This window comes from Pseudonaja textilis, chromosome 7 (assembly GCF_049901715.1).
Source record: "Pseudonaja textilis isolate UNSWEBS1 chromosome 7, rPseTex1.2, whole genome shotgun sequence".
Taxonomy (NCBI): Eukaryota; Metazoa; Chordata; class Lepidosauria; order Squamata; family Elapidae; genus Pseudonaja; species Pseudonaja textilis.
In genome coordinates, this window is record NC_141996.1 from 24,228,652 (window position 1) to 24,254,526 (window position 25,875).

At 33.8% G+C, this 25,875-nt stretch overlaps 1 protein-coding gene across 2 annotated transcripts in view; it reads left to right on the plus strand.

Moving 5' to 3' along the window:
* LOC148125269 (neurobeachin-like) overlaps positions 1-25,875 on the plus strand; it is a 178,710-nt gene that overhangs the window by 141,821 nt on the left and 11,014 nt on the right. The window contains exons 13-18 of one of the 2 annotated variants that reach the window (XM_087937243.1): positions 16,326-16,388; positions 16,708-16,797; positions 20,027-20,219; positions 21,672-21,743; positions 22,081-22,236; positions 23,429-23,599. In XM_087937243.1, coding sequence (XP_087793369.1) covers positions 16,326-16,388; positions 16,708-16,797; positions 20,027-20,219; positions 21,672-21,743; positions 22,081-22,236; positions 23,429-23,599 — 745 coding nt within the window. The remainder of the gene's footprint in view (positions 1-16,325; positions 16,389-16,707; positions 16,798-20,026; positions 20,220-21,671; positions 21,744-22,080; positions 22,237-23,428; positions 23,600-25,875) is intronic. The other variant, XM_087937244.1, reaches the window with a different exon arrangement.

Sequence of the window (25,875 nt, forward strand, 5' to 3'; positions counted from 1 at the left end):
TAATATTGGAAAGATAGGATATAAATTTAACAAATAAATACTTTAAATGATCTGGATCTAAATTTAATTCATCATCCAAACAGAGTTATTCAATTTTTTTTACTACCGGTTCTGTGGGCATGGCTTGGTGGGCATGGCAGGGGAAGGATACTGTAAAATCTCCAGTCAAAGGTGGTATTTGCTGGTTTTCTGAACTACTCAAAATTTCCGCTACCGATTCTCCAGAACTGGTCAGAACCTGTTGAATACCACCTCTGAAACAGACTCAATGAAACCATTTCAGAAAGTTTAATAAATTAACAATGAACATATCAAGAGAGAAACTTCTCGAAAAGAATTTTTGAAGAGAAGGATTAGGGTAGCATTTCTCCATTTCCAATTATCCTCCCTGAAGTAGTTATATTTTTAGGATTTCTATTTTTTTGCATGTGTTTATATGTTATTCTTTGGCTTCCTTCTAATACAGGTAATCCTAAACTTAACTATTCATTTAGTGACCATTTGAAGTTACAACAGCACTAAAAAAATGTGATTTACAGGAGGTCCCCCTTACAACCAATGTATAATCCCCACAGTCATGTGATCAAAATTAGAGCATTTCAAACTGGCATTTATTTATGATGGTTGCAGCATCCCGAAATAATGTGATCAACATTTGCAACCTTCCCTGCCAGCTTCTGAGTCAATGGGGAAGCTGAGTTTGCTTAAGGACCATATGGTTCAATTAATAACTGCAGTGGTTCACTTAACAACAAAAGGTTCTATAAATGAGTACAACTCATTTTAGAACCATCTAGCTTAGTAACAGAAATTTTAGTCCCAATTCTGGTTGTAAGGTGAGGATTATCTATAATCAGGCTTGTACTGTAGCTGTAGACTAAATATAGAATAATATATTCCTTCCTTCCTACATTCAGATATTTAAGAACATTTAAAAAAATGTTTTTGTCATTTAGAAGAATAGGAAAAAATGTTAGCATATTTGCGGACTACCTATTTGATTAATCGTATATAGAATACCTTTATTTCTTCCTTGGATTCTCATATATTTCAAATCCTTATATAAGAACTCCTGATCAAGTCAGCCTGATATTCTCCAGGTATATTGGAAAACACAGCTTCAAAATTCCTAGATTGTAGGATCCTTGGCTAGAAATTCTTGGAGTTTTAATCCCAGTATATTTGTAAGGTGACCAATTGGATAATGTTGGAGTAGCTTCCTATGAATGATGCTAAGTTATTGTACCTATAAGATGTTGTATAGACATTTTTCAAATTAATGTAATGCTTCCAGTCACTTCCATAATTTTATTTTTTTCACTTATTAGAAGATTTTTATGTTATTAGGTTGAGATATGTTTAATCTGAAATGTTCTGAAAAACAAGCCTAACAGAGAATACATGTACCAATACATGTACTGACAGCAAACATGTACCAAGTTATGTTCTTCTTATTTTTTTTTATAAACTATTAATAGATTTGGTTAACTGTAAGAGTGACTTACTGTATAATGAGATTAGAGGCAGGGTAAAAGAAATCTTCCTTTGGAAGAGGAGTCATATTTCATCCCCCCCCCACACACACACTTTCATAAAAGGCTAGTTTAATACTTAAGGGTTTTTTCATTAGAAGTATTGTATTCCAAAGCAGACCAAGAGCAAGCCAAACTACTTTTCTTCAATTATTGTATCTACGTCCAAATATTATTTATAGTCTAATGAAATGTTGCTTTGTTGGGAGAGGAACTATTAGAGATACATACAAATTGGAAACTTAGCAAACTCTAGTTTCATCAGATAACATTTACAGGAATGCTGATGTAATGCTAGTTTCCCTTTTTTCAAAACCAAGAAATTTAGTAAAGTGAAAGATAAAATGTAATAAACAGCTCAAGGATATTGGTTTATTTTTTTTCCTTGACAGGTGAAATCATAGTTACAGCACTAACCACAGCAATTATTGCATTAAAATGTCACTAAATTAGAGGTCAGAATAAGAGATAATTTTCTTCCATATGTCAGATTAAAAAAAGTTGACATTCTTTGACAGCACAGGATCTCTAGCTGAGAAAATTATGACAGCTTAACCCATCTTGCACTTGTATAACAGTAATTGATAATGAACTTTTCCATGACAGCCCTCTCCTGTGGAGAAACATGACAAAACATCTCTGCTACAAAGTCTGTATCCCTGTTTAATATGTAAACAGCAGTTGCATTGGACACTGGATGTTGTTGGAATTGTCTTTACTATTGGTGTACGTTATAAATCCAACCAATGTTTTTAACCTTTTTAGCTATCATCAGAATACTGGTTATAAGAATGTTAATTTATAGAATTAGAGGACACATTTGATTACAATGTAGTATTTCAAAGTTTTTGTATACAATTTCTTGATTATTTTGTTTTATTTTAGGCACATTGTCATTTGTATAATGAAATATCCTTTGTAGTACTCTCATTACCACTCATGAGCTGTGTGAAAGTTTCCATTTAGAAATGGGGCAACATCTCTATGAAGTCCTTCATGTTCTTTAAGCTTGATCACTTGCTTGTAGATATTTGATTACCCAACTAGATAATATCATCAGTGCTAATGAGTGTGGGGTTTGCTCCCTGTTTTTTTACAGTAGCTTGCCCTGCCAGTGTTGTTGGGGCTGTAGTTCTCTCCTTCCTTCCTTCCTTCCTTCCTTCCTTCCTTCCTTCCTTCCTTCCTTCCTTCCTCCCTCCCTCCCTCCCTCCCTCCCTCCCTCCCTCCCTCCTTTCTTTCTTTCTTTCTTTCTTTCTTTCTTTCTTTCTTTCTTTCTTTCTTTCTTTCTTTCTTTCAGTATTGTTTTTTGTTTGATCATTTGTCTATTGTTAGTCACTGCTTACTGGGGTATTTTATGCTGGAAGGAATGTGTTCTGGTCTTGTTTTCTTCTTTGCTTTTTGTCTCTTTTGAGTAAGGTGTAAATATGGTTTATTTCTATGTATCTGTTCAATGGCTGATTTGTTTGAATGGCAAGCTTCGAGAAATTTTTTTAAAATTTTAGGATTTATCTTGGTCTTGGATACTCAGTTTTTCAGATGAACTTGTGGCTGAGTATAAAACCTCATGTTGTAATATTAAGGAATTTACATCATGTCTACTACTTGCTAGTTGGTGTTCATGCATACGCTCTGCTGGTCTTTGGCATATCTATTCTAAATATTGGCCGTTACAATCCATTGTATGTAACAATTAACTCTTATCTTTTTCTTCTTGGGCTACTGTCTTTTGGTTCACTTAAGAAGTTTTGGAGGGCTTTAGTTTAGTTGGGTGCTACAGTGATGCCACATGTTATAATAGTTTGTTGTTTGTTTCCGAGGTGTTTTTTATATATGAACATATTATTCTTTTCAATACCTGCTGTTAACTATAATGTAGTGGCTTCAGTAATCAGATACTTTTTGATAAAATGGTTTGGGTATCCATTTGCTGAAAGATGTTGTATAGAACAGCCTGCTTCCTTTTTTTCCCTGATGTTCCAGGTTGCTGCATGTTTGTGCTTGTCTGAATAATATTCTTACACAACTCTTCTTGTGGAAGATAGAGTTGTTACTTTGGTAACGGAATACTTGATTAGCATGCGTTGATTTTTTTATAGACTTGTCTTTCTAATTTGCTGTCATTTCCTCTGCTCATGAGGATATTCAGGAAGGGTACTCTTGGATGTTGTTGTTTTCTTCTCCTCTTGGGAATGTTTTTTCTTTAAAGATGCTATTGGCTGTTTCATGTGTCTTGCCTAATTCTTTTTTTATGATTGCAAAAATGTCATCTACAAAGCAGATCTATACTTTTGGTTCTATGTGTAGAATTGTAGCAGTTTCTAGATACTGCATTATGATCTCTACTATGAGTCCTGAAAATGGTGAATCCATAGTTTTCCTCTGATTTGTTGATATATCTATCCATCAAACTGAAAGTAGAAAGTGAGGCAGGAATCATATATACATAGGAAACAAACCGTACATCCACTAGTACTAATGATCATATCTAGTTGGGTAATGAAACATCTGCAAAAAAAAACCAATCAAGTTCAGAGAATACCAAGGCTCTATAATTCAACCCTGAACTATGTATATTATGTTGTATTAGAAATAACTATTTAAAGCAAGTATCCCAATTCCTTTAAAGATATTGGCTGCATTTGGCATTTTCAAAACTTGTCTTTGATGCCCAAAAATGATGGTTACCATAGGGAATTTTACAACTCCAGTGACAATGAAAAGCAAATTAATAAGGCTTTTTGCCACTCAGACTTCCAGCTTCGTTTTTATGCGTTTGTTTTTCTGGACATGTCAATGTATTTACAAGCAAGGCATTTAGCTGCAGATTCTACATAAAATCTAATGACGTTCTTGAAAATAAATTCTGGAAGCTAATGCTTTGCTTTGCTACAAAGACATCCACCTTTCCAATTTTGTTTACAATTTTCCATAAAGTAAAATACAAATTCACTGATGGGAACTTTGATTTGCTGTTCTAGAGAAGACTTTTGATTTGAAATTCCATTCTTATAAACTACAAGAAAAGTGAGTGGTGGCTTTTCAAGCTGCATTTGCAAAAATTATACCTATTCTTACGATACGTAAATTGTATTGCTGTTAGTTTTTCTTCTGAACAAACAGTGTGTTTTGACAAAACTAATTTAATGTAGTGATGTCAATACATCACTAATGTTTTGCTCCTCCATCACAACATGAAATTAAAATGGCTAAATAGAAATCATTGGCTTGTTGCCCCAAATGTAATTACCTTTGTCAGATGAAACATTGAAAGCAGGCTCTTTCTGTGTATATTTGCAGGAGCTAGTATTTTAAATGGATTGTTTATTTTATTCACTTCTTGTTTCAAATATCTGCCAAATCCTCATTTACATTTTATAGATGCAGTTGGTTTATGCTTAGTATTGTTTTGAAAGTTAGTGAAGAATTATATTCGACAATTGATCTTTGTATGTTCTTTCCAGATTGTTTTCCTTATATTCAGTTCTATATAATATACGAGGTAAACTTTCAAATTGTTGTATCATGCTGATTCAATAGATTTAATATTTTCCACCTAAATATGGACCTCTGTATACCTAATGCAGCCAAAGAATTTTCTGGCATGCTGCCGTAGGAAATGAATGAAAGGAGAAGTTTTATTGCTGCATACTAGAAACCTAGCTAGTCCAATGTACCAGCCAATCAGATGTATCACAAAACTTTAATGATCATGTCCTGTTTTTGTTCCTTAGCAGATAGAAGTGAGCAATAATTGAGGCAATATGCAACTATCCTTAATAATACCACTCATAATTTTATAATCTATGTAACCATGTAAAACTCATTTAAAGCCACCCAGGTTGTTGGCCATCAAGACATCTTGCAAAAGTAGCTAGGCTCTTGCATACCTCCCATTGGGTAATAAAATGTTTCATTATGATTGTGAGATTGTTTTGAATCCTTACTCAGTTATATACACTGACTTTGGTCTGTATATTATCTCCTGACTCATCTAATTCAAAGAGTACTCTTCTGAGTTTAAAAAGAGGTGAAAGTATTATTTATCCACTTGGGGGGTATTTACAAAGGTTTGGAAATGTCATATTTTATTTGCTCCCTAATAAAAAAATATCCAGCCATGCTAGCAATGCAAGGGGTAGAAGAAATGAGCAACATTTGACGGTTGATTTTCATTGCCATCTTGAAAACACATTTTCTGTACAGTATTTGTTTATTTTGAAGATGTTTGGTATTCACATTATTTTGATGATTTTTTCTAGCATAAAATGTTGGCCTGAGTGGATTTTGAGTTTTTTTTCCAGCTGCTTTATTTTTAGTTATTGTATTTTATTTTCTTCTCCTATCTCTTTGTTTGATCTGACAGAAATAACAAATCATCCCCCAGGATCTACCATAGTAAAATATACCCACAGGAAGCATAGTTTTATACTTATTCTTCTCCTTGTTGAAAACTATGCTACTGCAGAAAGTTGACATGATAAGGCTGTCAAGGACCAACAAGATATCTCTAACAAAACAGATGGAATGCTACCATTTTGTAGCATTTTTCCTGAAAAATAAAGGTAGAAAAGGCAAATATGCTGTATGGTTAGAATATTATAAAATACTTGTCTGCATTTGTTTTTAAAAGTGATTATTCTTATCAATATATATTTTCTGCATCCAAATTTACTAAGTTAAAGGACCTGTAGAATTGATCATTTATATATTTATTGTTGTGCACATGTCTTCATAAATAGATAAGTAATTTTCCTCCAAAAATGGTTACGTTAGATACAGCATTTATAATATTTGTAGATTTTTATTGTTCTACACTACCCAGAATCACCATGTGTGAGTTAGGCAGCCATATATATTTGTTTAATAAATAAGTAATAAATAAATAAAATGCGTTTTGAGGTGATCAGATCTGATGACTTAAGTGAAGGAATATGCATAACATGGCAAAAAGATCTTCTTTGGATTTGTCGTCTTTGTTGCCTATCAGTTTTTTAATATTTTATAAATCATATCTGTATATTGAAATTAATGGTATCTGTAGGAGGATCAAAACAGAAAATATAACAGTCAAAGGAATGCAATTGAAGCCCTGACCCTTATTTACACGTTTCCACTGTCTTAATGCTGTATTGAAATGACACAGCAGAGAAAGAACTATGTTCTCTGTCCTGCTCTGCTGAGGGTAGAGCAGAGACAGAGACAAGCTATTCTAGAACAAGAGAGCTAGAGCTGAGAGGACTGCTTCAGGGCCTCCACAACTTCCACAATCTGGATAGAGTATCTGAATCATGTTCTCCCAGCCACCACATAGATGGCCACAGAATTGACAAGAAGACAATAGAGTACTTTTTCATTATGTATTCAATTTTCATTGTACCTTTTGTTGAGGAGTTCATGGCAGTATAATAATACTCATGTCTCCCTAACAAATCTGCTAGGTACTTTGGCTGCATTCAGACTGGAACCTGAGTACTCTTACTCCTATTCCAACACCATAACAATTATAGCACGTAGCTTTCATGAAAGAAAAATTGAGTTCATCTGAGTGGTTTGGATGTACTGCATATATGAAAGGAGAGAGAGTCCACAGTTCCAGGAAATATGTTTTTCAGTTACATATTCAGAATTCAGAAGCTGGTTACTTATAGTGTCACCAGTTTACAATGAATTGGGGTGGGGGAGAACTTCTGAGTTTATGTGAGTTGGTATATTTTTCAAGATCAAAGCACTGTCTCTTTACTCATATTTGTACTGAGATTTACTCAGATTTACTCCTTATTTTTGTCAGCTTCACCAGTTTGTGAATTAATAATCTAATTATTAGCCATTTTGTGACAGTACATGACAAGAGCAACCGCATCAGTGCCCCCATCCAATTTATTCTAGTGTAAGCCTCCATTAAATCTGTCTTTCTTCAAAGAAGGAAGGGGGTCTTTAATTTTTGAATGGACATGTTCAGACCAAATATATTTATTAGAATTGTTCTCCTTTGTGTATATCTAGTCTCAAATTAATAAAAAACATTGACTAAAGCTGTAAGATAATAAAGGCTGGAGTTTACATTGACCCAAAGGATATTTCATTTCTGTGTAATATAAATTGAGAAGATAGAAAATTTAGCACTGAATTTAGTAGAACAATGACAGAAATTTCATTTTGATTTAGTAGCTTTCTACTATATAGGAAAATGTTTTCCTAGTGTGTTTTACAGACTGATGAAACATAAAATTATATTTAAATATTTAATATAATCTTGTGCATATAAAGTAAGGAAATGTAGATATTATATTATTTGATTTACTAAACTTGTCTGTTTTTTATTTGACTCATAAAAACAATGCTTTATATGGTTATGTTTTATTTCTATAATAAGCCAGAACAACAACAAAAAACTCCATTAAAATACATTTCTCCATGATCAAGTATCATTGCAGGATTTGTCTGGTTAATTCCAGCCTCCACCTATCATTTCTACTATGACCTGTCCCACAGAAAGAATCCATGGTTGCAATAAATAAAAGAATACAATACCAAATTTTGTTTATCTGCTATATTATTGTTTCTCCATGTAATTTCTCAAGGAAAAGAAAATTAGAGCACATGTTAACAATTTATCAGTGATTTCATCTGTTAATGGAAATGTATGTTTCTACTCTTTATTATTCATTCAAAAGAAGATAGCATGAGTTTTCATGCTTTGCTGTAGAAAGGTTATAAGAGGATAAAGGCAAAACTCTTTGCATCAAATGTCTAGCCTTTTTAAAAGTAACTTTAAAATGTTAATTGGTATTTTAATTTCATAATTAACATTATATAAATATAACTGTAACATATTGCTTTGTAGTGGAAAACTATGGTCAGCAGATAATTTTTTGCCTGCTCTATTTGTCATCCAGGTGCCAGATATTAAAAAGTTACCTTATGTTCATCGTTCAAGTAAACTTGGACAAGACTGCCTTCAACAATAGGACTATTATTTCTAAAACTGGATACATGACTGCCCCCCAAAAAGTGATAAATATTCTGTAGTTGCCTTTCAAAGATGCTGTTGTTTTAAGAAGGCAACAGCTTGTTCATGCCTTTGACAGTTCTTGTCTTGTTTAGCCTTCAGGTATTCTAATTTTAAAGGAATGGATATGGATTATCTGTCCTTAGCTTTCTTTAGAACTAGACAGAGATATTAGAGGAAAAAAATCCTGGAACTATAATCTCAGCGACTAAAATTTCATTTATACATAGTCCATTTATAGAAGGTTTATTTGAAAATCTGATAATTCTCCACTTTCCGACCTTTTTTTTTTTAGGCAGTTGTCATATGAGAAGCACCTCGCCAAGTTTATAAAAAGTGGGAGGTGATGATACCAATATTCTAGAATTGATTTTCTTAAAGAGTAGATGAGAAGCCATCATGGAACTTTCTTGAGAAATCAAATCAGAAATAAAGGATTTAAAACAGTTGGAATTAGTAGCTACAACAAGCTCGGTAGAATTCTGTAAATCTTCTCTGAATATGATTAGATCTAAATTCAACTGAAAGAAAGATGTTTACATATGTACCTTCTGTACAGCAATGCAATCTTAAATATGAGTAAGTGCTGAAGACAATAAGCAATATTGGCTATTCTGTTTTAGACTCTAAAATATTTCTTTTTTTGTTTTGTTTTGTTTTACAAAGACAACAAACTATAAACTCCATTATAGCCCCTTGCCTTAATCTAAACCCATGTGTAAGCTTCCAATAGTTTTGAATATAATAAATGTAAGTAAAACTAAAAGTGACAAGCAAAAATTATCCAAACTTTGAGTGAATATATGGCAATAAAATTATATCCTAAGAAATAAACATAGTATTCTTTAATGTACGATACGATTCTAATTTTAAAAGCTCACAACTGAGTTCTTTAAATAAAAGCTAAACTAGGCAGCTGTAAGCAATTGCTGTCAAGTTTCACGAGCACCAAAAAGCATTTTTTATCAGGAGAGAAGGAATAGTTTCAAATTCACAGTAAAGCCTTCTACTTTCAACGTACTCAAAACTGCATTTTGTAATTTTAGCATTTAATTTTGAAGAGAATAAGATTTCTTTCAGCCAATGGTCTCTAGGCGCCTTAAATATATAATGAAATCCAATTTTGTTTCTTATACAAATAAAAACTGAAATTAACTGAGCACATGGTGGGTGGGCAAAGGGGAATAAGTGAGACCCTTTCACGAGAAACAGTTCCATTAGTAACTCCAGACAAACATGTTGGGAAAACTCTGTGACTTGCCCTAAGGCATACATTTTGATAAGTACACTTTATTTTAAGTATTTTAGCATGTCTGACGACAAATAAAACTAAGTGGAAAGAAACAGTCATTGTACCTCATTTATTTTTAGCCAGTGTACCAAATGTAATTAAAGACATATTCATTTCACACAAAGCCAATATGCATAGTGCTGTTTCTTTTTTTTGAAAACAATTTTATTAGTTTTTAAAAACAAACAAACAAACAAAACATAAAAACATTCAGCTTTCTTTCATAAATATACAAACAGTGTGTCGGTTAGTTTACCAATTTTTGTGCATTCATTTCATAGTCTCAGTTACAGTTACATTACATAATAACTCATATTATCAATCAAAAATTATATACCCTAGTATCACTATCAAACAATCATTTGACTATGATTTTATTCATTCATACTTTATGAGATAACTATAATTTACTTAATTTATTTTATAACAAATCATATAATCATACCAAATCTATCCTGAAGACATTTTATAAATGTGATATTAAATAAAAAAGAAAAAAAATATCTCTTTATATATTCATTATTATCTAAAATTCTAAATATTCTATTATTGTATTTTATCATCCAACCATTGATAGAAAAGGTCCCAAATTTTATAAAATTGTTTATCCTCTTGTTCTCCAATTTCAAATGTCAATCTACTCATTTCAGCACATTCCAATATTTTCTTAATAATTTCTTCCTGCAATGGTATTTTCTCATTTTTCCAGTTTTTAGCAAATACAATCCTAGCTGCTGTTAATACATTTACAATCAGGTATTTCAAATCTTTGTTATATGTATCAGGTAAGATTCCCAATAAAAAAATCTCTGGTTTCAAAGTGCTGTTTCAATAGTTAGTTTGTAAGTTTATATTAACTATAACAATATTCATCCTCCATTCATCCTCACTGTCTCATTCTAGCTGTGCAGAGAGAGAGAGACCCAAAAGGGCTTTTGGTCATTTTTACTCTGCTTGGGTAATCTATTTAATCTGATGCCTTTCAACCAAATTTGGTGACATTACAGTACAATTGTTTATGAATTACTTTTTAGTGGTTTGGCAAAGGATATAACATACATAATCTTTTAATCAAGATATCCAGGAAAGAATCATACAATAGATGGCAGGAAAGAAAAGAATGTTTGCAGAAGACTTAAATAGCTTGCAACATTTTTAACAGACGGACTCTGACATAAATAGATAATTTCTTATCACTGCAGGCCACAGCTAAAAAGAGTAAGCTGGAGCAGTTGGAGCAAGTGTCTAATGACTAACTGCTGGATAGGCTAAGTATCTGTATAAATAATTGAATATGAATACCCCTATTTAAACAGTGACTTCTTGGTATGAATATATGTAACCAGTGATATTACACAAAGCCAGCTGGGTGACTTGGACCAGTTACTCTCACCCCTAGGAAGCAGGCAATGGCAAACCACTCCTGAAAAATGCTGCCAAGAAAACTTGAAACTGACTTGTCCAGGCACAAATAAATATATTGTAGAATAGTAGAAAGAAAATCAGGTGCTACCCTTAGCCCGACCTAAGAAACTGACTGGTCACAATTGTAGTTTGAACAATTTGACCTTTTGTTTCAGCAACCTGGAAATGTAGGGAAGAAGAGAAAGAGAAAGTGCTTCCAGGAAGAAAGAATGAATGACTCTACACTTTGGATGCTAACTCACCACATCAACCAACATAATGGATTCTATTATTGTTCTGCAATGTTCTCAGCAGAAAAAGAGTTACTAAGAAAGAAAAAAATATTTTTCTTTGATTAATAGTCTTATAAAATAGAGAATAATTCTTGTCTGCTTATTTTAACAACCAAGAACTTATAGTGCTTATTGTGTCTTTAAAAAATCTCTTCTAAGCTTTATGCATTAATGTCAAATTGAAATCAATAATCTTCAGCTCTATGCTATTCAACAGCCATAAACACAAATAAAAAAAGCAGTATCTCATATCGTTACTATGAAACAATAACGTTTTCAGGCTGCATATGAAATTTACCCAGTGTGCTGTCAGTCATTTCTGCTCTAAACAGAATACAATCAAATTGAGTTTCTATACAAAAAAGCAGTAAGAATTATTCTGCCTCCTTTGTTGAGTGGAAGAAAAATAAAACAATAAAGAGGACTTAGTTTGTCTTCACTGGCTTTTTTTTCATATTGCATTACCTTAGATTTAAAGGCATTATCTTGCATATGGTATTTAAATTTGTTGGATTAATGCCTAATCGTTAGCATTCCTTCAAACCAGGAGTTCCTAATCTTTTTGCCATCACAGCTCCCTTTTATGTAATCTTAATATACACACTTTCCCTAACAATCCAAAATGAACAATGAAAACCATATCTTGAATCTTTGGGAAAGGTGGATTTATTATAACAAGGTAATTAAAATGTTCTTCACACCTGCCCTGGACTCTCTCGGTATCTTCTCAAAAGAAGGACATGTCCCAGTTTGGGAAACCCAGATTTAAACCTTTTATAAGGCAGAAAAGTTTTAGGGCCATTTTATCCTTGCTGTTATAAAAGTAAATGTCATGTAGCATATCGTCAGGCTCCATATTCTACATAGATGGAACTATTGTCGATTTTCCATCAGTTGGATGTGCGTGCAATAGAAGGAAGAGAGGAATCTGGTATGTTCAGCAGTATGAATTGCAAAGGAAATGGCAACAGCAAGACTTCAAAATAGTTTTATTTGGCTCCGAAAATAGGAAATGGCCTTATGCCAGGTTAGACTCTTGGATTGTTTAGTTTGGAATTATTTCCTTAGTGATTGGCAGTAGCAATCCTGATTTTCATATTACAAAGAAAACTCAAGGACTTCACCTAGGCCCTTTAAATTATGTGCTTGAGCAATATTCTTCCTCTAGCATATTAGATGACACTTAGCATGTCACAGTAGTATCTTCAAACACCTAATTAACATAAAAAAGCTTTATTCATGCTTATAAAATTGGAAACAGCAGCAAGTAGTTGTTGTTTTTCTATGCTATGAATGAAATCTTAACTGCCTCAAAAAATAAAAAGCTGATCTGCCATTTGGAGTAATAGTTCATGCACCCGAGGAAGTAAGCTCCACACTATGAAAGCTTGTGACAATATAAATTTATTATAATTTAAAACTGCTGGAAGAGACTTATTCCTGTTGTGACAAAAAAATTCCTCTGGTGAAATTTTGCTGAAGCATGGTGATGTTTAATTGTGATGATTACAAAATTATGATAGTTTTGTCCATTTGTTTCACAATTACCAGAGTGTATTGTTATTAGAATATTGTTTTAGACACCAAATGGCATTAAAAGAAACATTCACAATAAATATCACTTGCACCCTCCTGGAAACCATCAGTTTTTAGCATTCCTTTGTGGTTTAGTTTTTCTGAGTGGAGTGGAGTGGTCATCTATCAAATATGTTGATAGTATAATGGATCCTATACTAAACAGGGGGAGTGGACTAAATTATCTTTATAATCCTTTCCAACTTTCTTGATCTATTAGGTATAGTTTTAACTTGTGAATATTTATTTATTTATTTATTTATTTATTGATGATTTAGGATAATAACTTTAATTAATATTCTATTGTGTGAATACCATACATTTAGTAAAAACTGGCCAACCCAAAAGACTTTTATTGATTTCTGATGTGGTTCCCTTTACTTTTAAACGTATATGAATGAAAAATTAATGACTGTATTTCATTGACATGTATTTGAATTTCAAAATAGACCCAAAATTTGCATAACAATGTCAGATTTCACATACTGATTTTGAGAGATTTTTCATATCTTAGCTATACATTTTAAGGCTAAAAAACCTTGATTACCTATTTTGTTTCCTACTCTATCCCCAGATTTTGGTAGGGTTGATATTATCATCATAGCTAGTTGCACACAGTCAGACAGAGATTTAGACTGGATTTGGCATTTCTGTCCTTCCCAAGTACCTGGGATAAGCATTAGTTTTATTATTAAAATCATGAGCTTACTGCTGAAATGCTTGGATGCATTTGAAATTTAATCTGAGCAATAGTTTTTGTGTGTTGTTTCTCTCTTTTCCCTCATATTCATTTGCCTTTTCCATTCACCATTTTTCTTTACCTGTCCCCTATTTTCTTTTCTTCCCAGTGCAGTTATTTCTTCCTCGTACCACATTTCCTTCCTAGGGTTTTGCTTTTGTTATTATTTGCTTGGTTGTCATTTTTTTACTTTTTTGCTATTTGCTATTCCTATTGAAAGAAGGGAAAGGAACATATGCTTGTATTTATGTATTTCAGTGTGACAGTAGTTTGTATATTCAAATGAATATATGCAGCTGGAGTCACTTACTTTTGTAATGAAATGCCTTGGGCTTTTGTCATGGTATTGTCCTTTTCTTGAAATGTGGCTTCTGGTAGTATATACTACACACACACACACACACACACACACACACACACACACACACACACCTATAAAAATATGTATGTGCTTCCCCATATAAAAGTTGCATATATTTGTTGGAAGAATAGGTAGAATTGTTTGCAGCTGGAGCAGTCAACCATTGCTTGGGGATGGACGGGGGTTGTTATGCATTGCACAAGATTTTGTATGTATGTTGCATGTATTATTCTGTATAAGAACAAAAAGAGTACTATTCTTCTCCTGAACACTCCAGAGACTCAGACATACTCTCCTACCTATTTCAGAAATAATGTACTCAGAATGAGCCCGAAATAGTATAGGGAGAAAAAACAAAAGCATAGGATGAAGGGGGTCAGTCTTAGACATAGGAAGGTGACAAATATAAGAGATGAAAGAGACTGATTTTTTTTTCTTCAGGTACGGCAAATTGTTTTTGGAAATAGTTGGAGTATAGCTCTTGCTTGAGCATAGTTTATTTTTGGAGTATCAGGAATATTTATTGGAGCATTTCCTGCTATCTGTTTTTAAATAACACTGCCTGTACAATTTGATGGATGTCTGTTTAGAAATCATTGGATTTAATGAGCTTACAGAATGGTAAATGGACATGAGATTGCAGTATTAAATTCAATTATCATCTAGTGAATGTCATTTGTGGAGATTTTCTTGAAAGCTTTGCATAGAGTTCACTGCTATTTTGTACCAAATATTCACTAGGTTTTCCAAATGACAGGGGAAAAAAGAGATAAATATTTGAATCATGTGGAAAATAACCTACTATATATAACTTATTGTGCATGTGCTATATATATATATATTAAGGCATATCTATTTAACATTTTTACATGCATAACTAAGATTTGAGTAGGATTCTGACAAAGGATGGGGTCAAATGGAAAAATAATAATAAATAAATAACAGAACACTTGTTATAACCATGTACAAACACTCTGTCCGTTCTGTAGCCATTGCCCCGCTTTCGTATTTGATTTTTTTCGTCAGACCTTCTAATTGCATGTAATAGTCTTAGTTTGGAACGTATTGAGTAAAGAGATGGATTTCAAACTAGGGGTGTGTTTTTCCTGGTTAGTGTAATTCCCTAGTGGCATTGTTCTTTGGGAACAACTAACCATTAGTCATTTATGCCATAGTAATATCCTGTTCATTTCAGTGTGCTCTATGTTTTATTATATTTTAAGAAGAGGTTGAGTGTAACCAGGTTTTGTGCAGTTTTTGTAAGCAGAGCAGGATAGAGGATAGTAAACACAACTCAAAACTGCTATTGCTAGTACAGTTGTTCACAAATCTGCTGCCTAAGAAGTCATGAGGGAATTTTCTCTACAGATTTTATAAAACCATATTATTTTCATTATAAGCAGTCAAACCTGAAAATATTTTCCATATCATAACTCTTTAATGTAGTGTCTCTCAACCAATGTTGGCTGGGGAATTATGGGGATTGAAGTCCAGACGTTTCAAAGTTGTTAAGATTGAGAAACACTGCTTTAAGAGATGTATCCATTTTATACTGCTAGATGGAACACTGTATGGTGGGCAGGAGGTGAGCAATAATTCCTATCCTTTTTTTAAAACTGGAAACTTGCATTACTAGTACTTCATTAATTGCTTCACACATTAAGTCTTTTTCCGACAACATGTCTTCAGCGCCAGCACCAAGTCAACTTGTAACTTTCAAATGTGCCACGTTTGGCTGCTGGTTAGAATTTTTTTTTTAATGTTACTGTTAGTGTGATTTTTGATCTGCAGAAAAAAGTAAAGGAAATTGCTGGGAGAGATAATACTGGGGGGGGAAATCAAATTATTGATAATACAGAATGTAAAACCTTATGATTAATTAAGTGAGCAATGAATTAGTTAATGTGAAGAAGAAGATGAGTAAGGAAATGCTTATGTACCAAGGAAAATGGCATTAAAACACAATAAAAATTGTATATTTGGGCTAATTACTTTATCTACAAGTAGATAAACAATTAGCAATGTAATTATCTCTATTGTGCCTAGTTAATCTAATGGAAATTATAATTTTTTTTAGATTTGTATTTTCCACAAATTATATTTCTCTTTTTCTAATTCAAGATCCCAGATGCTTATTTTATTAGAGACCCTCATAGTTTCCTCCTTACAAAGGACTTCATTAAGGTATATGTTGTGTTTGGTGCAGAGAATTCTCACAAGGTCTTAAGCTGCATGTCCTCACAGGTTAACATTTTCACATGCATTTGCAGCTACTTGAAATAGCAATGATTAGTGGAGTAACTGAAGCATGCTTGAAAGAACCAACACTTGTCTACAAAATACTAACACTTGGATGAGTCTGCAGCCTGGGAGAAGAGCACCCAGTGAATTTTCTGGATTTTTTTTCATGGCTGACTTGGGATATGCTTCTATTGTCAAAGAGTGTGTTGACCTATATTTTTGATGCACATTGATTATGACAAGTACTCTGCTTTCCCTGCAGGCCATGGAGGCACAGATACAGAACTTTGGACAGACGCCATCTCAGTTGCTTATCGAGCCACATCCTCCTCGGAGCTCTGCTATGCACCTGGTGAGATAAAACTGCTTGTTAGGGATTTATTTCCTCTGCATTCAAGAATCCTTTATTGGTCATAAATGCCCATTTAAGTAACACTTTCTCTTCATATGTTCTGACTTCCCTAAAAACTCAGATTTTTCTGTTTGTGTGTTTCTGTGTGCACAAAATAGTATGCTAAAAGAGAAGGAGAATTAGGGTAAATTACTAAGTGATTTATCAAATATTTGATTCTTTAAATCAGTTTCTACTATAGTAAATATGCTTATGATTAATAATATGTTCTGAAATTTAAAAGCCTACATCGTTATGATAGAAACATACCATGGTATGAAGAAATTATTTATGTAATTCATGATTGCTAGGTATTCAAAATGAGGAATTATCGTTAATCTCCTGCTATCTCTTCAGAGAGGACATGCTGAATATTTGTTTAAATTCTAATTAGAAATTAGTACATAATTTCTAATTCATTTTACTGTATTTATTTCATAGGAATATAAATTATATGTATGGTTCAAACAAATTGGAAAGAATTATACTGTATTTCTTTCCTCTTTTTTTGTTCCCATTTTAAACCTCTAAATTTTGAGGATTGTTTATAAAGATTTTAGTGAAAGTCCAGAACATTTTAAAATGGTTCTACTTCGGCTGCCATTAAATATTAAGGGCACAATTGTTTAGGCAACACTTTTTCCTGCAATTGATTATACTTTCATTTGTTACATTTATATCCCTCTTTTCCCCCAGAAGCAAAATGCAATGTATGTAGCAATCATTCCTCCCATTTTAATCTCAAATAAACAGTCCACTAAAACAGGTTGTATTGAATAACAGTTCAAATTCATCCTGAGAGTTTCTATAGCTGCAGATAGATATGAACCTGGGTTCCTATTCATAGTCCAATAGTAGCAAACTAGTCACTTTACTTCTGTTCAAACTTATGATAGATTCCCCCAAATGTATTGAAGACTGTTTTTCAAATTCCAATAGTTGGCATGCATACACCCTTGTGGTCACGTGGCCACATTTTGAATGGTCAACAACTGGCCTGCATTTATGGCTGTTTGCAGTGTCCCATACTCATGGAACTGCAATTTACAATATTTTTGCCAAAAATCAGTGTTTGCTTTGTTTCCCAGAAAAAAACACCCACTATGAACAATGGTTTCACTTAACCATGGAATTTAATGGCTGCTATGTTTATTTTATGACTCGGTGTTTGTTTAATGACTGCCAAAAATGGCCATAAAATTAGGCTAGTTCACATGGTGTCTCACTTAATGATCAAAATGATTTATGACTCTAATTGTGGACTCAATTATGGTCAAAAATTGAAGACTATCCGTATTCTTCAAATAATATGAGAAAGAAAATATTTAAAGCCTTAAGGGACAGCAAAATCATAGCAAGTAAATATATTCTCATAACACTTCTATAATATTCTCAAAATTATTTTAATCTGTAATCTATATACCTTTACCTAAGAAGAATGCAGGGAGGGGGCAGGACCTTTTCTATTTTAAATTACTGTTTTTTCAAAAGAGCAATCATGCAGATCACATCCTACATTATTTTAAAGGATATTGGAAGGATTGGAATGTATTGGAAGTCAATAACCTTTTAGATTTATTAAATCCATTGACAATTACACTCACATGCGATAACAAATGTGGCATATGTAGCAGTTTAGGTTTCCCCTTTTGGCAAGACGATAAGGAGAAATTTAAAACCATCCAGTTACAAGTGTGTGTGGGAAGAAAACAGTTTCACTTAAGATATGATTAAATAATTGAAATAGGCTTGATTGCCATAATAGATTGTCATTATCAAAAGAGAGCTAGAGAAGTTCTTCTGGAATTTTCAGCATCTTGCCACTTCACTGATTATTTGATATACTAGAGCAATTTAGTAGCTTGGGATTTGGGGGAAGAATATTATGATAGTTCTATGCCTTCCTACAGAAACACCAACACAGAATGTCAGTGAAATCTTTCTGTTCATCCTATGGTGAACATGCTTTAATGTAATACAGAGTGCCTTGCTATTCAGTGTCTATGTGAAATTGCTGATGATGATCATCTGGAAATGTGGGATCATGATCTCATCATCATGCTGATTACATTGAACACTTTGTTTCCAATTGAATCAGGCAGTGTGATTGAAGTATTTGAGGTCTCGGTGTAATGATAGCACTTTTACATGCAGAAGTGGCAACTCAGTCCACATTTTTCAAAGCTGAGGAATAAAATATTCAAAATCTTCAAAGAGTCCACTTTAATGAATCCACTAACAATAGGGTGTGCAGACTCCTAGATTCTGTTCCTTACCTCTGATTCTTTCATTAAAATTCCTGTTTCCTTTATTGTGTTGTGTGACACTGGGATTGACATTTAGCTTATGAAGTCCTATTACTTCTCCCCATGTGTTCCAATCAGTTGTAATGTCCCAGCTTGTAATTCTATTAATAGATTTGGTTCATAGTATTGGGGCCAGTAATAAGATCTTTTCAGTTATGGTGTTTCCTTTATGGTGTCTCTTCTTTAGGGAAGTCACCTGCCCTGTGCTGTCTTCTACTAGACAACTACTGAAGACATACTTGTTCATTCAAGCATTATAGCATGACAAGTTCTGCATGACTAGATTGCTTTTTAGGTTACAGTACACTTCCTCATTCTGTACCACATCACTAAAAATCACCAGGATAATATTAGATAACAATAATACATCTTATTAAGGAGTGTGTATTCCATGGTTTTGCCATTTTCAGCATAGCTCAGTATTTCTTCTTACTATTAATGCCATTACATTTAGTTTTGCTATTTGTTTTTATACAGCTCTTAACTCAATTCCTCCGGGTTATGTTTCTTGAGCTTCTCTATTGTATAAGCCTAATGAATGACTAAACTACTGCTTCTGTTTGACATCTTTACTATATAAACAACTCTAAGCATTTTAGTTAGTTTTCTATTTGTTAATGTTGACTGTATCATCACTTGTCCTGTAACGATAAACTAATGGACATTTGCCATGACTTTTCCATATTTGCTTTACTATAATTCACCAGTAACCACTTCTCTAATTTTGCTGTCTTGTATTTATAGTGGTAGTTGTATAAATAACATTTTTCCTGGATGTGTAAGTACTTCCTGACTCTCTTAACCTTATTTTCCCTTCAGACCTTCTCACTAATTGTGTTATTCTTTCTGTTTTCTTCTGTTCTCTTTTCCTTTCTACTCAACAGTGTTTCCTTCCACAGAGCCCACTTATGTTTAAAGATCAGATGCAGCAAGATGTTATAATGGTGCTCAAATTTCCATCAAATTCTCCTGTCACACACGTGGCAGCCAATACACTCCCACACCTTACAATTCCTGCAGTGGTAACTGTGACCTGCAGCCGGCTTTTTGCAGTAAATAGATGGCACAACACAGTAGGTATGTTTCAAGATGGATTTTCAGATGAGTTTGTTTAGTTTGGGTTGGGCTTGTATTGAACTTCATTACCCAAATAAATGAAAATATTTATTTTCAAAGGAAGATTTGTAAATAAATCAAGAAGTTGTTTAAAAATGTTTCCTATAACTTAATCCACCTTTGAAAGTATCATTGGGAAAATTAAATGCCATCTCAAAACACTCAAACATACAACCACATATACACAAACATACATGCACACCAAAATAATCTGCCTGGTATTCTTTTGAATGCTTGTTTATATCCTCCCAACTTAAGTATAAATTATTCTATTAGATTGCATGTGAATAACAGTGCATTGCTAGGGCCAAGCTAGTTATATATTCACTAGTTTTGCTTTTTTTAAAAGTCATTAAAATACACAGCAGAGGGGAGAGGCTGATTTTTTTTAAGATCAAGAGAGAGATATGGATGAAAACAGCTGAACTCTAACTTTGTCCATATTGCTTCTTGGTGCATTCCCTGTGTGTGAACTATGGACAGAGGAAAGCACTGGAATTGATTAAAGTGGTGAGAAGATTCAGCTACAATCATCCCCTTTATATACACTCCTTCCTGATATCTACACATTAGATATGCACATATTCTATTTAATGCATAAAAATGTAGTAATAAGCATGTCAGTCTCCATCTAATTTCATTCAGACACAAATGAAAACTTATAGGAAACAAACCATAATAAACAAATTTAGAAAAGAATAGATTGAGAACACAGATCTAGGAATAGAGAAATAGAATGTAGAAAAATTGTTAAAGAAAGGTGTAACAAAATGGAAAAGGAATCCAAATTTTTACATCTGAAACAAATGCCCTCATATAGGTCTTACTTTGGGACCACCACATATCCCTTTGCTATCCTGTTGTAAATTTATATTAACTGTAATTCTGATAAGTTTATTACAAAAGGGTTCAAATATCCCTTGAGTGAAGCGAAGTTGACAGCAACATCAGCCCACTTTTCTTTAACCAGAACATGCCTGGGTTATAGGCTCCAGGAGTTGTTTTTCATTAGGTTATGAAGATTTGCTCTTTTTTTGAGGTCTGGATAAATATAAAACCACTGATATACAATATCAGAATCTTTCCTTGCATAATTATTCATTCATTCACTCATTCATACATACAGAGAGTGAGAGCACACAGTTTTTCAATATAATAAAAATATACAATAGTAACAATTACTGGTTATCGTTTTAATGTTTTCCCCATCTTCTTTGTGCTGTTTAATAATTCCAAATTCAATTTGATAGTTTCTTCTTTCAGAAAAAGTCCATACAGGTTTCCAATCTTACAAAAAAACAACTGCTTGTCATTTTGTAATGTGGAAAGCAAGAAAGAGGAAAATGTTAGAAATCCCATAGTACAAACCTAATTTTGTATAGCCCTTATTGGCATTTCTTTTCTGTTCCTTAGGCCTTAGGGGAGCGCCAGGATATTCTCTAGATCAAGCTCATCATCTTCCTATTGAAATGGATCCATTGATTGGTATGTTATTTTAGATGGAAAATAAATAAGAAATAATTAGTTTCAACAACAATTTAGTATATAATATTTTCACGAATTAGAAGAATTCAAAATAGAGGAAAAATAGTTACAGCTCACTAATTTTACACTATGAAATATACATTATGTTAGGGAGAAATTGCTTGCAAAGTAGTATGCATTAGAAAAACTTGGGTTCTTATTTGAGACTTAAGAGATTGAATTGAAGGTATAGTAAGTCTACTGTGATGCCTGAATTAGCATGTTCATTCCCATGCAAAGTTTATTTTCATGATATAAAGTTTCTGAAAGAATTTGCTTTTTTTCTTGTTCTGCGCAGCCAATAACTCTGGTGTGAATAAACGGCAGATCACAGACCTTGTGGATCAAAGCATTCAAATCAATGCTCATTGCTTTGTGGTCACAGCAGATAATCGCTACATTCTTATCTGTGGTTTCTGGGACAAGAGCTTTCGAGTTTATTCAACAGAAACAGGTGGAATTTTCACATGGAATTTTACTCATTTTCCTATATCATTCACAGAATGTTAAAATAGAAAAATATTTTTAAATGGAATAAAGTAATACAGAAAATGCTTCTTTTTTCATATCAGAGAAGGAATTGAAATAAGGATTAGTAACTGCTACAAATCCCAAAAGCTAATTTAAAAACAAAGTTTGAGATCTGTTTCAAATTTTGGAGATTTTTGCCCTCAACTATCATCCAGTCTAAGTATAAATTTGCAACTGCATTTTAGACACTTGAGATATTTTGTAATATCTTTTGAGAGAATTCTCATTTAGGATGTTCTGGTGAGAGTGAAGTTAAATGTTTCCCTCTTTAGGATAGGGATGAATCTGTTATTTACCAATAGCAGATTCCTTTACTACTTAAACCCCCTCCCCCAAGATTATTTAAATTTTCAAGGAATTTGAAACTATTCAGAATTTGAGTGGCAGCAGCTGCAATGAGAATTCTAAGGCTTACAGTCCAGCAGCTGCCTTGGATGTGATGGTTTTGTGACAGGAGGAGATCAGGAAGGTAAAAATTGTAACTCCAATCATACAACAAATACTTTGCATAGAGAAGGTCACAGGTTCTGTTCCTAGCATTTTCAGTGAAGAATGATCACTTGTGGGTGAAAGGCAAGATATCTGTTTGAGACTCTGGAGAGCCATTACCATTCAAGAGTGGACAGTTTTCTATGTTTCTCTGATGAACAACAAGTCAATGTTATATCACTTTGACATCTGGGAATGCAGAAACCTCTTCAGCCTTTAGGATACACAATAAGAACTCTGGAGGGAACAGCTTTTTTTACATTTATATGTGTTAAAGCTGCAGAGCGTTTAGTGCAAATTACCCAGCATCTATTGGCTGAAATGCCATATCATATGTCAGAAAGCAGTAATAACCCATCTGCATGGAGATTAGATCCAATGAAAGGAAATGTTATGCTTTTGTCCAATCTAATGCTCCATATAGCCTACATACAACATGCTCAGACTGAATACCTCATTGCCTGTTGTCTGAAGACAATCACAATACCTATTTTGTAGTCCATTGCGGAAAAAAATGTATTTTATTTGTGCTTTGTTTTTAAATTTTTTGGTAGCTGCAATTTGTATTCATCATGCACTGTGGCACAGGAAAACAAAATCAGTCAAGCAACCTCTCTTTGTTGTAGGCAAACTAACACAGATTGTATTTGGCCATTGGGATGTAGTCACTTGTCTTGCCAGATCAGAGTCTTATATTGGTGGGGACTGCTACATTGTCTCTGGCTCTCGGGATGCTACTTTGCTGTTGTGGTATTGGAGTGGCCGACATCATATCATTGGTGACAATCCAAACAGCAGTAAGTTATTACCATTTTTTACCTATTTTATATAACTATATTTTATATTTATATTTTCAATTCTGTCTGTACAGAATTGTATAGCTATCTTCTCTATCTTCTCCCACATGGGCCCCCAATCCACTTTTTCTCCAGAAAAGCCTTTGGAGACAAATCATCAGTTATGGGTTTCATAATTTACTGGAAAAAATGTTTGTTTTTTTTAATAAAAGTTACAGAGAGAGATATTGTTAGAATATCTACAATTCTTTACTGGAGTTTATTTTATAAGGAAAATGAAAACAAGCGGTATAGGATAGATTAAATCCAATTAGCTAACACCTTTAAAATGAATTTCTAGGAAGATGTGAATGATGTTTTTCAGAAAAGGATTAGGTTCACAAAAGCTGTCATCTGGAGATGTAGATAAGATATTTTATATTTCAGAACATGAGATAAGGAACTCAAGAGAAAGATGTCAGGTTATGGTAATTATATTGGCTAGGTGTTTGACTTTCTAATGATCCTTTAAGCTGAAAGATAGTTAATTATCAATTTCAGCTTCAGTGCATCCAATTATCAGAAGGAACTTCAGTTGTTTCAGAAAATCATATAGAGCAGGATCCCATTTTTTTTTTCATCAACACCACTAATAATACATCTGATATGCTACATTCATATGCATATACACATGCTTGCACTCACTTCAGCACTCTCTGGTGTTACTTATTAATAAAGTGACTAAGTAAGCTGAAAAGCATTAGTGATGTGGCCTTTACTAGTTCTCATACCTAAATATACATCTATAAGTGCTTTAATATACTCCTAACAAGCTTCTAATATTGCCTCATACCATATTGGTACATTGATCTACCTAAAATTCTATAATCTATTTTTAATGCTTTTAAATGTATGGTAGAAAAAGGATAATTTTTAAAATGATAGTTAACAAATCAAACATTCTGAATAAATTTCTGCATCTGAAGGGAGCAGAAGTTACACATGGCTCCCAACAATGGTGGGATTCAAAAAAAATTTCTACCGTTTCTGTAGGTAAGGCTAGGTGGGCATTAGCATGTGATTGGGTGGGCATGTTTTTTTTTTTTTGCAGAACATCCCCAACCCATTTTGGGGCCTTCCTGGGTTCAGAGGAGCCTCTGGGGGGGGGGGGGTTGTTCTTGCTCCCAGAAGGCTCCCCTGAGGTTCAGGAAGGAAAAAAACAGAGCATAGAATGGGCACGTAGCACCCCTCCACATTCCGTTTGGGGCCTTCCTGGCCTCAGAGGAGCCTCGGGGGGTTGCTCCCAGGAAGCTTCCCAGGAAGGCAAAAAATGGAGGGAGGGCTGCCTCCCTTCCATTTTTTGCCTTCTTGGGCCTCAGGGAAGCCTCCTGGGCAAAGCAATAAGAAGCGAGGGGAATCCTGGCACAGCTGTTCATAGGAACAGCTGATTGTCGGGAGGTTAAAAAAAAAAAACCTTAAAGAGTGACTGGGCGAGCGAGCATTGGGGCAGACGCATCTGGTGGATGCATCAGGTGGGCGGAGCAAGCGAGCAAGCAGCGACCGGTCGACCGGGTAGGGGGTGTGGCCAGCAAGAAGTTACTACCAGTTCGGCGACCCATGCCAAATCCTTGCTACAGGTTCACTTGAACCGGCGCAAACCAACTGAACACCACCACTGGCTCCCAAGCTGTATGGTCCAACCAAGAATTTATGTTAGCTGCTACACTGCTTAAAAATCTTTTAGAAGTTAAGCTCTAGACCGGGATGTCAAACTGGTGGCCTGCAGGCCGGATGTGTCATGCACAGGCCACACCCACCCCAGCTCCACAAAGGTAAAAAACTTCATGGTACGTCACTTGACACAATCGAGTTTGACACCCGTGCTCTGGACTAACAAATGTGATTTTCAAATTTTCACTAGCATTCCTGCATTAATCTTTTCAATTAGTGTACAGACTGCAGCCTTTAGGTAGTTCAATATAATTGGAGAAAGTTCTTTAATTAAACTTTAACTTCCTTTTTTTCAAAAACTTGAATAATCCTGTCTTGGTTATGCATAGGTTTACATAGTTTCTTCTGTAACTCAGCCTTATAAAAACTGGCTACTCGCTATTTTTTTTTTCATTTGTAAGTTAGGTTGCTTAAGTTCTTTTTTTTCTAATTAGATTGGGTGGAAAATCGGAGGGAGGAAGGGAAGAAAGAAAGAAGGAAAGTTGTTTTTCCTGAAATGGATACAAAGAAAGTAGATTCAGAAGTGATAAAAATTAATTTGTGCACCTTAATTGGAACCAGCTCAC